The following is a 15,724-nucleotide window of genomic DNA, read 5'->3' on the forward strand; positions in this document are numbered from 1 at the left end:
GTGTGTGTGTGTGTGTGCGTGTGCTTGTGTGCTGTATTATGAAACCATTATATCTCAGACCGAGATGTGTCATTGATTTATTTCCTTTTGTAAGCATTTTTTTGGTTGCACAGACACAATCATAGCAATTATAGTGGGAATATTGCAAATATCGTCGGCTCAGTAGTCTAGCTCTCTGTAGTATACAGCGTAGAGCAAGTCTGAGCTTCAGATCGAGGTCAGGTTATTAAATGGAGAGTTAATTCGCTAATTTAGAAAACGATACAATACTCAGTCAACATTTCGGAGAGACAACAAACTGCATAAGCGGCTCTCTGCGGCTATTCAGCATGTGGACGGGAGATCTGTAGTCTCGCATTCTTTAGTTATGCTTGGCGAATTGATCTGACATTTATACCGCGGTTCCCCAAAGCCTCGCCTTACAAATAAAAAAGAGGATTTATTTACCCTGCTACTGCATGTCTGACCGGATTGCGTTGGCGCACATGTCTAATCAGGTACATTGCACCGTGGGATGTTGGGAGGGCTGGGTGTTTACAGCACTACTCCATATTCCATATTCTAATTGGAGGACGGCGCTGCAGTGCCCCCCTCCGGCCCCCACCCTCCCTTTTCTCTCTCTCTCCTCCCCTACCACTTCGCAGCTTGGCTCCTTCCGCAAGGTCACGTACTGTATAATGCCTCCAACCCCCCGCTGACGGGATCCCACGCCTAAGAAATGCGCCAGCCAGCATCCCAGCCGTCGAAGAAGGAGGAGAGGGAGGGGAGGGAGGGGAGGGGGGCCGGGGTACAATCTTTGAAATCACAGGAGAAATGGAGGAAACCCATTCACTGGCCATGCTCTCCGGGAAAGTGCATGCTTGACATTCCATTGTCTCCCCCCGCCCTTCAGACATATGAATTCTGTGGTGGAGGGGTCGTTCTGCACCCTCTGTGTGGTGGGGTTGGGGGGGTTAATGGCAGTGATTAATATTCTGTAATGCAGACCGCTGTCTACTGTTTCTGTCTGCGCCGCGGGGCCTTTTAAAAGACATTCACATTGTATCAACACAAGAAGGACGGTTCTGGGCTCCTGGTCAGAGGAAGAGTGAGAGAGAGGTGGAGGGAGAGAGAGAGAGAGAGAGAGAGAGAGAGAGAGAGAGAGAGGGGAGAGAGAGAGAGAGAGACAGAGACAGAGAGAGAGAGAGAGACACGTTTCACAGGCACGTGCACACACACACACACACCCACTCATAAATCGGCACTTACAACACGTAGGTCTGCATACGCACACACACTCATACACTGGAAAGCTGCTGAATATGAGCGACACTAAGCAGATTACGCCCAGGACAGAATCACTGTGACTAAAATGCTTACAGGCATTTCTGCAAATTTGAGAGTGGAGGATGCGATGACTGACTGGACTTGCGTATTGTTTAAAACGTTCTATTAATCCCGCCAGTAATATGGAAAAAGCTCATTGAGGGAATGTACAAATCTTATTTACTTTTAACCTGTATAGTGTGTAGTGCGAGAAGTGTGTTATGTAGGTATAATCAGACCTGGATCAAATGGTATTTGTTAGTTATAAGTTGAACGTATGTACACACTGAGTTTATTAATTTCTTGAAAACATACATTGTTTACAAGAATGGCTGATTTGTGGAAAACTGGAAGACTCTGAGACATTTTTTTTGATGTCTCAAAGTATCCGCTCTATTGTCAATGGAGCTGCTGTCCACTAGTGGCCTTGCATTTTCATTCTAGTACAGAGCTCTCCCTCCTGTCAGAAATGTATAGACTGTTATGAAAAGTCGTAAAATATTAATTTACCATAATCATTGAATGATTTCCTTGATTTGATGTTATTCCCCAAACACACATTCAGCACAATGAGTGTGACCTGAGTGTGACACACAAAAGCCATTTGTTGCTGCCATACTGGTTGTAGAAATAATTTCGAAAAGATATCATCAGAAGAGCTTTTGCAGCAACCAAATAGGTTGCCCTCCTCCAAGGATAAAGTGTTCATTTGGACTGTATGGAGATCGCTAGATTCAAAGCTTCCATTTCAACCCAATGGTTCTACAGTACGCATGTCCAAGCTTTGCTTGATGGCCTCTCACGTTGGTTCTGGGGCTGCTTTGATACTGTATGCAGTCATAGGGCTTTTAGCTAGAGACCTGGAGAGAGAGAGAGAGAGAGAGAGAGAGAGAGAGAGAGAGAGAGAGAGAAGAGCGGATGGTGGGATCTTGGGAGGGAGGGTGCCACGAGTCACGACCACAGTGGGGTTCTTCAAAGACCTCTTACGGGTCACAGTTGGCTTGCAGCTAGCAACACCTTTACTGACGCAGCAGCCTCGGGGGGAAGGGGTGATGTTCACAGAGGTGTACACACTTTGGCATGTTGCGAGTGCAGTAAAACACTGGCGCATGCTAAAAGTCTAAACAAGGAATTTCAATACGGCTCATTGAGATGCCAGTTGCAGCCAAATGCTGCACTCTACATGCACAACACATCACCACTCGTTCAACTTCTACTTAAGAGAGAATCGTTCAAGTTGTTCAAGTTGGATTATGACTTTGCATTGTTGGTGGTTTGTTTTGGCCCTGTTGTGAACACTTCTGTCTTGTGGTCAATTAACATTTGTGATATTCGTCAGAATTTGGTGTTGAGAAAGAAAAAGCTATATCAATGTCATACCGTGCAAAACATTGTGAATAAACATTCGCAATCCAGCATCATTGAGTCTCTGGCCCCTCTTTTCCACACTCTCATGGCCTCACAGCCAAAGTAATCAATGCTCGAATCGGCTAATTCCATAAATCTTTTGAAAGCACAAATTGAGATGCTCGAGCCCATGGGTCATCAATCAGCAGTGGAGCTTAGAAAAATCACAAATAAGCATATCAGTGTGTCCCTCCTGATCCTGATCCTCTCGTGTTCTCAATTCCAGGGGAGTGCAGCTTCAGCTCGGCGGGGGTCTACGATGGCGTCGTGTTCAGTCGCATCTTTCAGATCCTGTACAGGAATGAGGAGGTGGTGGTCAACGACTGCATGCACTTCAAAGTGCACCTGCTTTTGGACGGGGAGAAGGTGAGTCATTCCCGTGACATTTGCTCCCAGTCGACGTGTGTAAATGTCACACCTTGTTGTGCTGTGTTGTGTTGTGTTGGGTGGGTGAGAGGTGTCTTGAAAGGAAAATGATTCTGCAGATTGTGTGCGATTGTTTTAGAAATTTATTATCTATGTATTTCTATGGATTGTTTAGATTTACATACATATTTATATATATGGGTATTTATAATTTTTTTTGGTAACCACAACAACATAAACATCAAGAGTAGAGTACAGGTAGAGTAAAGAATAGTAGAGCGAGGGAGTTAAAATAGAGGTAGGGTAGAGGTAGAGTAGAGGTAGAATAAAGAGAGGTGGATTACACCTTTTCTCTCTTCTGGAGGTTGCGAGATACATCCTGCGGATGCGCTGGGACACATCATCGGTGATGTTACCTAGGGTCACTGGGTGTTTCGGGTCTTTCAAGTATCACACACCTTCACCCAGGCGACCCGACCAGGGTTGATCAGACACCGGCGGTGTCCCAGCAGCGTTTGCCCACAGTTCTGCCTTCTTGATCCAAACCCACCTGGTGGCTTTCTCCACGGCTTCAGTTACAGACCTGACGTTGATGCTTAGCAGCGTGAACATTTTGCAGAGTGAGCGCCCTGCGAATCCTCTGCAGCCCACCTCCACAGGCTCGCAGCGAGTTCGCCAGCCTTGCCTTCTGGATTCTTCACAAGCTCCTGGTACTTGGCCCGCTTCCTTTCATCGGCCTCTTCCGTGCGTTCTTCCCAGGGCACTGTGAGCTCCAGCATGATCAATTGCTTGCTGGAATCAGAAAAAATAATCATGTCTGGGCGAAGCCGTGTAGATGTTATCCTGGCTGGGAACTTAAGTTGTTTTCCGAGGTCCACTTCCATGTGCCAGTCAGTAGCAGTGGTGAGGAGATCAGACTTTGCCCTCAGTTGAGTGTGGGGCTTCTCTCCCGCTCTGATGAATCTGATGGTTCTTGCCCTGTGGGGGCCCTTACTGGTGTTGATGGCTGTGTACACACTCTCAGCGACTTCCTTAATCACCTGGTTGTGGCGCCAGCAGTAGCTCCGGTCTCCAAGTGTTTTTGGGCAGCTGCTAAGAATGTGTTCCAGGGATCCCCTTCCGATGGAAGTCTGCTTTCCAGATGGTTGACCAGGTGATTTTTCGCTGCAGAACATTCTCCCATCTAGTCCAGTCTCCCTGCTGACCCATTACCACCATCCTGCTGGCTCGTACTTCCTCCACGCCGTACTTCCTCCTGAATGAGGTTTCGCCACTCTTTGCCTTGGGCTCTGTCGACTCTGGTGGCCTGGAAGTAGCCAATCCCCACACGCCCTCTAGCTGTGGACCCCGCCAGGGCCTTCTGCCTCAGCCGTGATTCAGCCACCTCCAGCGATTTGGCTGCGCTCCATTTCCTGCCTGTTTGAACCTGGATGCCAGCCAATGACACTTTCGGGTACCTGGATTCCCTGTACTGCAGTGCCTCCCGGGTCTGTGACACCATGAACTCCTTCGTTAGGCCACTGATTGGGAGCTGCAGGATGTTGCTGGTGCTGTACAGAGCAGCGCTGCTCAGGCTACGGGGTTAACTTAGCCATCTACGCAAGAAGCTGCTGATTTTCCTCTCCAGGGCCTCGACTGGGGCTATGGGCACAGCATACACGAGCAGGGGCCAGGTGATTCGGGGCAAGATGGAGTGCTGGTAGATCCAGGCCTTGAATCGCCCTGGCAGCCCCGAATTCTCCACCTTGCTAAGCCAGGCCTCAAGGTCTTTGCTGGTTTTCTGGATGGAAGCGGCGTCTTTAAGGCTGCAGTCAAAGATTTTCCCTCAGCTCTTGACAGGCTGCTCTGTAATGGACGGGATGGTGGCTCCGGAGAGTGAAAATCTGAACTTGTCCACTACTCCCTCTTCAGCACTAGAGACCTTGATTTTTCTGGCTAGGCCTTGGAGTATCCACCTGCTCCCCGGGACAGATGTGGTGGTGACTGTCAGGTCATCCATAAATGCCCTTATTGGGGGTTGTCGCACACCATAGTTGGTCAAAGGACCCCTGCATTCAACCTCGGCCGAGTTGACTATCATGTTCATGATGAGGACAAAAAAGAAGGCTGAGATGGTACAGCCTGTTATCATGCCTTTCTCTAGCCGATGCCAGTCTGATGTACTAGACCCGGCTGTGACTCTTAACCTCCAAAGTTGTCGTAGGAGTCTAGGATAAGGTCCATGATCTTCCTGGGAACATGATGTTGATGAGGCTCAAGCTTGACGAGTTTGTGTCGTATGGATCCATAAGCATTAGCAAGGTTGAGCCACAACACAGTGAGATCTCCCGTTCCTTCGCGAGCCACCCTGATGAGCTGTGTAACCCTTCCCGTGTGTTCCAAACGGCCAGGCACTCCAGGTATCCCTCCCTTTTGAACCGAGGTGTCAATGTAGTTGTTCTTTGGGAGGAATTCCGTCAGTCGTCGTGATAAGACACTGAAGAATTTCTTGCTTTCAACGCTTAGAAGTGAGATGGTTCTAAACTGACCGATGGTCTTAGAGTTCTCTTCCTTGGGGATTCATACGCCCTCAGCGCACCTCCACTGGTTAGCAATTCTTCCTCGGCACCAGATCACCCTTTTTCATAGATGCCGAAGGAGCTGCGGGCAGCGCTTGTAAACAGTGTATGGGATTCCACTGGGTCCTGGGGCAGAGGCTGATCTGGCTCCTTTCACCACCTGCTGAACCTCCATCCAGCTGGGATCTCTAATAACAAACTCAACCGTTGGAGGTTGTGGGCTTATGAGGGAGATGTGTGGTTCCAGCTCTTGGTCTCTCTCTGGGTCACTCAAGGTGTTGTGCAGAAATGAGTTCACATCCTGCGCTGAACACGTGAGGCTACAACCGCGCTTTTTACCGAGGAGCTTCTTGGTGAAAGAGAAAGGATTGGAAATTAAAGCAGCATGATTCCTTGCCCTTTCCTTCCCCCGTCTCCGGTGCCACTCTGCCCTGCGCAGGGTCATGAGCTGCTTCCTCAAGATGTTGCGGAGCTCAGCAGGTGGTTGTTTTTCCTCTTCACCAGCCTTCCTATACTGTTGTTTCAGACACTGGAGCTCTTGACGCAGCTGGTGTATCTTAGTGGCTCTACGGTTCATCGTATAGGCTGGCTTGGTGTTTCCTCTCTCGACGTGGCCAAACCTCTTGGCAGCATAGCTGACTATGATAGCCATAGTCTAAGCCGCCGATCTGCCTCCCCGGCGATTGTGGTTTTTACAATCTGGCTCACATCAGCATCAAACTGTGCCCAGACGCTCTGGCTGCTGGCGGAAGGCCACTTGATCCTCTTCTGTGGGACTAATCTGCAGGGATTGGAAGTGGAAGGCTCTACTGCTTGGAGGGACTGGGCTCTTTGGGGTGATTACTGGCGAGGCTCCTCCTGCGTCTCACCAGAATCAAATCCTGTGCGACGAACAACATATATCAATTCCCTTTGGAGCCAATCTGTTATTTCTGGGACAGGGATCGTTCATCCACAATGTCATTGTGGATTCCCAAGGAACGACCATCATTATACAGGGGGAGACACTTAAAGAAGGCTGTCCCAACCGGAGGCCTGTTGGCGACACAATGTTAAATTGCTTTTGTTGTCATGGGAGCACTCAAACTGTGTTTATGTAATTATTGTTTAAAGTTTCAAGTTTATTGTCAAATACTCGATAAAAATGCAAGCATCGTTACCAGTACTGAGATTCTTAGTCTCAGAGCCAACTCAACTTTACATACTATAATAAGTAAAATAAGGGCATAGTAGTGAATAAAATAAACCAGTATTTAAAAACAATATTTAAAAAATTTAAAATGCAAAGAAGTGGTTAGTAGATAAATAATACATTAATAATATAAAATGATTTACCTAAAAGAAAGATAAAGTATAATATAGAGAATAATAATCATGATAGTCAACTTCATAGTAGACATCTTAAATAGTTGTGTCACAACAATACAGTCCCCCATCAGCCCCCCCCCATTCAATAGATTAATTTTCCAAATTCCAAAAAACAACAATGACACAATAAAATATTAAAAATAATTTCATAATATAATAATAATTTCTACAAACGATAAGTAGGCTAAATCCTGCTGAACACTTTATTTGTTAACAGAGGTTTTACTTTATCGTTTTTAATTTTCAAATTCATTTATTTATCGCTGATAATGAGTTGTCAATTGATTAGTTGCCAACTATTAAATGAATGGTCAACTATTTTGATATTAGATTAATCATTTTGAGTTATTTTTTTAAGTCCTGTAAGACAGTAAACTGATTATCTGGTTCCTCCTCAATGGCCTCTGTGTGTTAGGTATGGGGGCTTCCTGACCATAGGATGACACAACAATCGGCCATTAAGTGCAAGGCTTTATCTGCGGCCTGCTTCAGTAGTGACTAATGGGTTTATATATACATATATAGTATATATATATATATACATATATAGTATATATATATATATATATATATATATATATATATATATATATATATATATATATATATATATTGGGCATCTGTGAGATGTGCGAGAAGCCCAATCCATGGGGGCCCCACCTCACAACTTACAGGACTTGAAGGATCTGCTGCTAACGTCTTGGTGCCTGATACCACAGGACACCTTCAGAGCTCTTGTACAGTCCACGCCTCCACGGGTCAGAGCTGTTTTGGCAACATGAGGGGCAGCTCCACAACATTAGTGGTTATTAGTGGTGGTTTTAATGTTGTGGCTGATCGGTGTATATTCAGTATTTATATATATTAGGGATGCAACGGTACATGGTATGTTAGCGAACTGTTCGGTACGCCCCCTACGGTTCAATACGCAAACGTGGACCGCGGTATTACGGTATTACAGTATTACGGTATCACGGTAGAAGTCCACTGGACGCGTTGGCGGAGTGTTCAGGCACGGCACAGCGTGCCGTAAGTGCTGCTTCATATTAAATCCACTTTTGGAGCTCCACCGGCCATATCAGTTCTGCGGGATCCGCATGGAGCCGCGCAGCATCTCTGTATTTTTGTGCGAGAGGTCTTTTTTTTTCAACTGCACTCAGCTACGCAGCCTTTTCCATAGAAACACAAAAAGATGACATTTTTTGAATGGCTCTTTTGTATGAATGAAGGGAACCGAGTCTCGTCCTTTTTTTGTCGAGTTTTACAGTTATATGTCGTGTTGTTTGTTTAAGTTGTTGTCCCCTGCTGCCGGCAAATGTTTCTGCTAGGCTCCTTCCTCGCCGGGAGGTGCCTTGGCTGAAAAGGAGCTTTAAAATATTATATATATACATATAAATAAGTTACGGAAATTAATATTTGAATTATCCTCTATCCTGGACACCTCCCCTCCAATCATATAAACTTATGCAAATGATAACAACCCACCAATGAACTTTAACCCTGTATATATATATATATATATACTCTATATATATATATATATATATATATAAAGTGTCTTTTTTTGTTGCTGGGAGCCACCAGAGTAAAAAAAATGTATCTGTAGTGACAGCACTGACACGGGCTCGAGGCCCCTGGATGAGTCAGAGCTCAGACGACCTCTGCCAGCGGCTTATCACCTGTAAACCAACAGCGCCAACAACTCCCACACTTAGACACTACCACACCTGCATCCTCTCTTTGGCCAGTTCTCCTAATTTTAGAATATTTAATTAAATGTAGGCCCTTGGAGGTGGAGAGATAGCAAAGGGGCCTTGTCGTCCCTCTGAGGCCATCACTCATTAACCTTCCTGAGGTTATCTGCTCCTGGCAGCTGGAGATAGCTCTGACTAAAATAGATCCCCGTTTTCCACGCCACATTCCCGCATGTGTTCTTTATCAATCACGACATCAATATATTGGAACAGAAGAGCTCAGGCCATGTATGCGCTCAGCGGACATGTGCTGTGTGTGTGCGTGTGTGTGTGTCTGTGTGTGTGTGTGTGTGAGAGTGGATGGATGGTTGTTTGTGTTCCTGTGTCAGAGAAAGCCAAATAGGAAGAGAGAGGGAGGGAGAGGATAGCTACAGGGAGAAAGAGAGAGAGTGATTCTACATTCACACTGCAAGCCTTACAGCTCAATTCAAATTTATTGCTCAGATCTGATTTTTTGTTCTGCTGTTCACATTATTTTTTCAATGTGGCCAACATCAGATTCCAGTGCGAATGGGTCACGTTCACAGTAAGTAAGTAGTAACATGGCAGGCAAATGCACCGGTTGTTGTCCGGCGGCGTGTACCGTGTACCTCGGCTCAAGCGTTTTCAAGCTGAAATCTTTAATTCCAGACAGGGGCACGGTGCTTTTTTTTGTTTCGTTCAATAAACAAATTTAGTGAAATAAAAGAAAAACACAATGTGCGCAAATTGCACCCCGATCGCTCCCTCAGAGGACAGCCACACAAGGTGCTATTCATAAAATATGGCGAGTGTGGGTGCCCCCTCGCCAGGTCGGCTATTTATCTATTTATCTATTATTTATTTTCCTGTGTTGTATACGCTGCTTAACGGTGCCGGGCGGCCATGGTGTGGGTGCTGCGGCGTGGGACGCCGTGGTGGGGCGGCCACGGTGCGCCTCGCTCTGCTTGCGAGTACTGAAGTCGGGGGCGGAATTCCAAGTTTATTCTCGAAATTCCTTTTGCGTATCCGGTCCCTGAACATTTTGTGCCGTGCGGTCCGGTCCATGATAATAAAAATGGTTGCGAACCACTGCTCTAGAGTGGCATAAAAGTCGCATGAATTCCGATTTCACTGTTCAGATTGTGGTCGCATTGCAAAAGATCTGACCTGTATCCGATTTAGGACCACATATGAAAGTGGCCCAATTCTAAAATGAATAAATCAGATTCCACGTGATTTGTGCTGTTCACATGGTCATGAAACAAAAACAGATCTGAGTGACATAGAAGCAAAAAAAAACTGATTTTGGGCCACAGGCCTGCAGTGTGAACGTAGCTTAGTGAGGGAGGGAACGGGGAGAGGTAAAGAGAGAGAGGTTGAAAGAGAGGGTGGGGTAGGGTTAGAGAGAAGAAGAGGTAGAGAGAGAGATTTAGAGAGAGGTAGACAGAAAAAGGTAGAGGGGAAAGCGGTAGAGAGACAGAGGGATAGGTAGAGAAAGGGAGAGAGGGAGAGCTAGAGAATGACAAATAAAGAGAGAGAGGCTAGTAAAGGGGGAGAGCTATAGATAGAAGGAGAGAAAGAGAGAGAGAGAAAGGGAGAGGTAGAGCGAGAGAACGACAGAGACGGGTCGAGAAAGAGGGAGACTAGAGAGGGGTTGAAGGAGAGAGGGAAAGGTGGAGAAAGAGAGAGGGGTAGAGAGAGAAGTAGAGGCAGAGGGAGGGGTGGAGAAAGACAAGTCGATGGGGAGAGGCAGGGAGAGAGCGCCGTAGAGAAAGGGAGTGCGGTAGAGGGAGGTGTGGAGTCCATGAAAGCAGGGCTCCTTATCTTCAAAAGAATTAATTTGAACTGTGAACTGTGCAGTCTTTTGTCATTTTATAAACACCTTTTTTTTTTCTCCTCTCTTTTTTATTCAAATACAAAAGGATTCTGTGAATGCCCTGCCCCACCTAAAAAAAAAAAAAACGACTTTGTGGAATATTGAAATTTAAACATGAAAATGGAACATCATAATTTAGCCCTCCAGATATAGTATAAAGATAAAATATACTTTTCCCAGGATACATTGTGTAGGTGTGTTCGCAGATATTCTCAAAGCTGATCATATACACACAATTAACAAGCCGTTCAAATGTATTATTATTGTTGTTATTATTACAACAATAATAACAACAACATAATGATGATTATAATACTACTGCTAATAATAATTGTGTGTTTTTTCCAGATCGAAGAAGCCTTGAGTGAGGTGGACTTTCAGCTGAAGCTCGATCTTCATTTCACAGATAATGAGCAACAGTAAGTGTTTTTACACAACCAGACACTGCTGGCACTGTAACTTACACGAAGAGGGAACGCACATGCACCCTCTAGCAGTTTAAAGAAAGTATTTAACGTAGGCCAAGCACCAAAGCCTGAATGTGACAAGCCAAAGCGGAAGCACCAAAGCCTTCTATATTCTATTCTATTGTATATTAATCGCGATGTCGATATTGGCCTCCACAATTAATTGATTGCGGCTGGGGACAATTTTTTTTTTTTTCAATTGCGCCTGCTGTCTGCGGCGTCTTAGCGTCCGATTCACAAAAGATATTGTGCTGATGATATGACAGTGCAAACACGGCAATAAAGTTTTGGCTGAGTGCAATTTTTCCTTGTTTCTGGTCTGATTACAATTATCCGCGTGAAAAAGTAAATAATCAGTGCATCCCAAAATTATTGTCACACAGTACAGGAGTTATTTTAATTTAAAATGTTTTATGAAATGTCAAATTGTAAGGACATCCTTGCATTTTCCCTACTATAATGGACACGTTTACGGATATCAGGCTGAAAATCACAGGCCTTACCTGTCGTGGGGAAACATGTCACCAGTGTGAATTTGACAAATGTGTGAGCTTCCTTTCTTATTGAACACAGGGGAACAGTATTTAACACGCACATTTTCAGCTGTCAGGATGCCTTTTGGCTGCTGTAAAGAAGGTGGTTTTAAGACAAAGATAAATTGTGGTGAAAGTGTACTTGTTGGGACAGAAAACCATCTTTTTTTTTTTGTACACATGCTTCCTTCGCTGAAACGGGCGCAACTGACCTTCTTGTTTGGGATAAAATGTTTTTATTTGGTGCCATGTGGTGGGATTCTTTTTTTTTGTAAAATGTAATTTGTATATAGCCTTTTGAGACTGTGAAGAAAGTATTGAAGTATTTTAATTAAAAGTTTTGTACATTTGAGTATTTATTTATTGGTTTATAAAATACATTATTATTGTGAAGGCAGTGTCTGTTGATTTTAAAAATGCAATAATATAATTGTGTTCCCCAAAATGGATGTGATCACAATATTGAGGAAATCGTGATTATCATTTTGCAGTAGCAGTTCAGTCCATGGCTCTCTCTCTCCCTCTCTCCCTCTCGCTCTCTCTCCTTCTCTCTCTCTCTCTCTCTCTCTCTGCTTGTCAGGCTGGCAGACATCAATACCGTCCCGCTTATCAGCAGCCGGACCCTGGGCCTCCATTTCCACCCCAGAAGGGGCCTCCACCACCACGTTCCCGTCATGTTCGACTATTTCCACCTGTCCGTCATTTCCGTCTCCGTCCACGCCTCACTGGTTGCCTTACACCAGCCGCTGATCAGGTAGCTACTGATCTCCCTCTCCCCGTCGCCTTTGTTTGGTCGGCATTCTCAATTAGGAGTGTACCAAGGGGCTTTTTCATTATTAGGTTTTTTTGCAAACACTTATCTGATTGAGCCCGCTACCAATTTCTTAAATTCAATGTTTGGCAACGCATTACAAAAATTACAACCCGCCTTTTCGATTGATTGTATTGGACTGCAGCTCCTCTCTCTGCTAATCTCCCGTTTATCCCCTGTGTTTCTCAGCCTCAGTCCTTGACTCGCTCTCTATTGCAAAGCAAGCTAGAGAACTCAATGTTTTCTCTCCCTTTTTAAACTCTCCAGCTTTGCGCGCAGCGGAAAAGGTTCGTGGTTAGGAAAGGGCTCTCCAGAGGGCGGCAGCGACCTGTCGGCCATGTCTGTAGAGAACCTGGTGTTCGGAGCGGGCTACTGTAAGCCCGTCGTCTCTGAGGTACGTAAATCTACATGCAGTTTCACAGTGTCGCCACTCGGGATGTGCGATGGGACGATATATAGTTCAAGTTCAAGAGATCTTTTGTCACATACATATACATACGGTCACACATACATGCAGCCGGTGATAACGCACAATAAGCTCTATAAGCTCTAAAAATGCTAAAAATACTAAAATGTGCGTAATCGTCACAAGGTGCTCGCGCAGGCGGCCACAAGGGGGCGGCGCCACAATCACGATTCTGGGTTCTGTAATTATATAATAGAATTAATTGTCTGTGTTGCATTAAATATACATTTAAATCCTCCTAAATGAAACTCACCTTAACTTACCTCTCGTACTTACCTCACAGAGTATATTGTTAGATGACAGAGAAATTACCACCTATTATCTATATTTATTTTTTCCGTTTCTATCGCTTTGTTACAAATGAGCGGCAGAACTGCCTCATGGCAATATGTTATGTAATTTGGATTCGCTTCGGGAAATGACTCAGCCTAACCACCACAAGATGAGGAGGAGCTTGTCTGCAAAAGGTGGGGGGGCAACGAAAGAAAAACAAAATTTGCAAAGTATGCCCTAGACCGGTCCCCACAACAGACTCGAACACTATATCCATGAATGGTGCCATCATGCAATTTGAGTCTCAAATTTCATTTTTAACATGTTGCCGATCACGTTTTAGTTGAAGGTTTCACTGAATGAATATATACTGTATGTGTATATTATAATACCCATTTGAAACCGTTAGTCGAACCAATAATTAATATTCTTCGATAACCAAATCGTATTTTAAGTATGCCCAGACATAATTCACCATCTTTCGGGTACTATCGCACACGCTCAAGCGCCACCTCCCTGACGGACCGGGCGGAGGCGGGCTGGCAGTGCGCCCAAGCCCCAGGGGACAGGTGTCATGGCAAGGTACTTATTCCCGACAGTAAGGTAATCCACCACCCAAGGAAGCGGCGAGGTCAGGGCAGCGCCCGAGCCCTTCCAAGCCAATCCAGAGCTGGGAGCCGTGAACCACCTTGGGGGAAAAGTTCCCGACGAGGGGTCCCTAACGGGGGGATGCCAACACCGGGAAAACAATCTTCCACACACCACATTTCTCACGCCCGGCTGTGCTGGTTGAGATTCGGCGCTGGACTCTTCCCTCTTCGCTCGGCGCTACTGAGGGAATCTGTTTTTATGAAATTCTTTATCCGGTGTTAACATGAGTAACGGATGCTTGTTTTTTTATAAACCAAAATTTGACTAGGAAGACATGACATTTCAGTGCAAATTATGTCAATAAGTAATTTAAATGTGTACATTGATAAAATTATAATTATTATGGTGCTGACTAGGGACCAGAAAGCAACGTTTAATCGACTAGTCGACTAATCGCGCACAGCCCTACTATCCATAATTAAAATCATCATAACCCGCTGAAATTTCAACTGATTTTCAAGCAGTTTAGTTTGTTGCAAATGCTAGACGTGTATTTTTGATACAGGATACTTGGTTATATTAAAAATGTGGGTTTTCATACCAAAATACTTTATCTTTTGTCGATAGTAACAGTAACCTTTCTATAATACAATATTTAAGATTAATTTACCCTACATAATTCGTTTATATATAATTAAATTTATAATTGTTTTCTTACTGCATGCAAAATGGCTGCCAATTTTGAAATATGATAACAACAAGCAAACACTGAAAAAAAATATTAGGTACATTTCTGTGAGGCTTCATAGCATTCTAGACTTTTACACATCGACAGCAAAAGATTAGAGGTCTGTTTCTTCGGAGAAACTAAGTCATATTATTAGTTTTAGTACTTGCATGTAGGTTATATGTGCTTTATAAAGGGTTAGGTGATGGGTTAGGTTTGTTGATAATGAGAGGAAGGAGTGAACATGATAAGAAGTGAACACGGTTGAATTAAAAATAAAGCAGACTAATAATAACACAACCATCATGATTTCAATATGGCTCTGGCTTTCCCACTGGCATTGTTCTTTACCTTGTTTGTGTCAACTGCTTTCATATCAGAGATCAGATGAGGTGGAGGTGCCTATGGAAGACAGGGAGGGTGGGGCAGGGAGAAGCAGCACTGAGCTGCAGGTCGGTTATATGTGATTTTGTATTGGTTACCATAGTCCCTTAATGTATGTAGAAATGCAGGAAATGGGATTCAAATCACAATTATTGTTTTATTGTATCCCCACGACTCCTCAAACCAAGGTTACGCCCTTGCCTCGATCGGAATAGAAGACTATTGCCCTGCACTAGTCACCGAACTCCCGCAGAGAGTGGTTGCTTTCTTTTTCACCGCCAAATGCCAATGTGATGACGTAACTAGGGCTACATCCTGAAAGTCATTGATTTGAATCAACACTCGGAACCCTGTCAGTCGACTGAGATACTTCAGGTCGAATAGTCATATTTATTTATGTATTAATTTATCTATCTATCTATCTATCTATCTATCTATCTATCTATCTATCTATCTATCTGTCTATCTATCTATCTATCTATCTATCTATCTATCTATCTATCTATCTATCTATCTATCTATCTATCTATCTATCTATCTATCTATCTATCTATCTATCTATCTGTCTGTCTGTCTATCTATCTATCTATCTATCTATCTATCTATCTATCTATCTATCTATCTATCTATCTATCTATCTATCTATCTATCTATCTATCTATCTATCTATCTATCTATCTATCTATCTGTCTGTCTATCTATCTATCTATCTATCTATCTATCTATCTATCTATCTATCTATCTATCTATCTATCTGTCTATCTGTCTATCTATCTATCTATCTATCTATCTATCTATCTATCTATCTATCTATCTATCTATCTATCTATCTATCTATCTATCTATCTATCTATCCATCTATCTATCTATCTATCTA

General features: G+C 44.1%; 1 protein-coding gene across 1 annotated transcript in view; it reads left to right on the forward strand.

Annotated features, from left to right (window-relative positions):
* Positions 1 to 15,724, forward strand: part of fam135b (family with sequence similarity 135 member B) — a gene marked incomplete at its 3' end in the record, with an annotated part of 41,500 nt that overhangs the window by 11,257 nt on the left and 14,519 nt on the right. The window contains exons 4-7 of the mRNA XM_080023885.1: positions 2,939 to 3,078; positions 10,944 to 11,014; positions 12,176 to 12,349; positions 12,674 to 12,800. Coding sequence (XP_079880011.1) covers positions 2,939 to 3,078; positions 10,944 to 11,014; positions 12,176 to 12,349; positions 12,674 to 12,800 — 512 coding nt within the window. The remainder of the gene's footprint in view (positions 1 to 2,938; positions 3,079 to 10,943; positions 11,015 to 12,175; positions 12,350 to 12,673; positions 12,801 to 15,724) is intronic.

The sequence above is a fragment of the Zeus faber genome (genome assembly GCF_960531495.2).
Source record: "Zeus faber genome assembly, chromosome: 1".
Taxonomy (NCBI): Eukaryota; Metazoa; Chordata; class Actinopteri; order Zeiformes; family Zeidae; genus Zeus; species Zeus faber.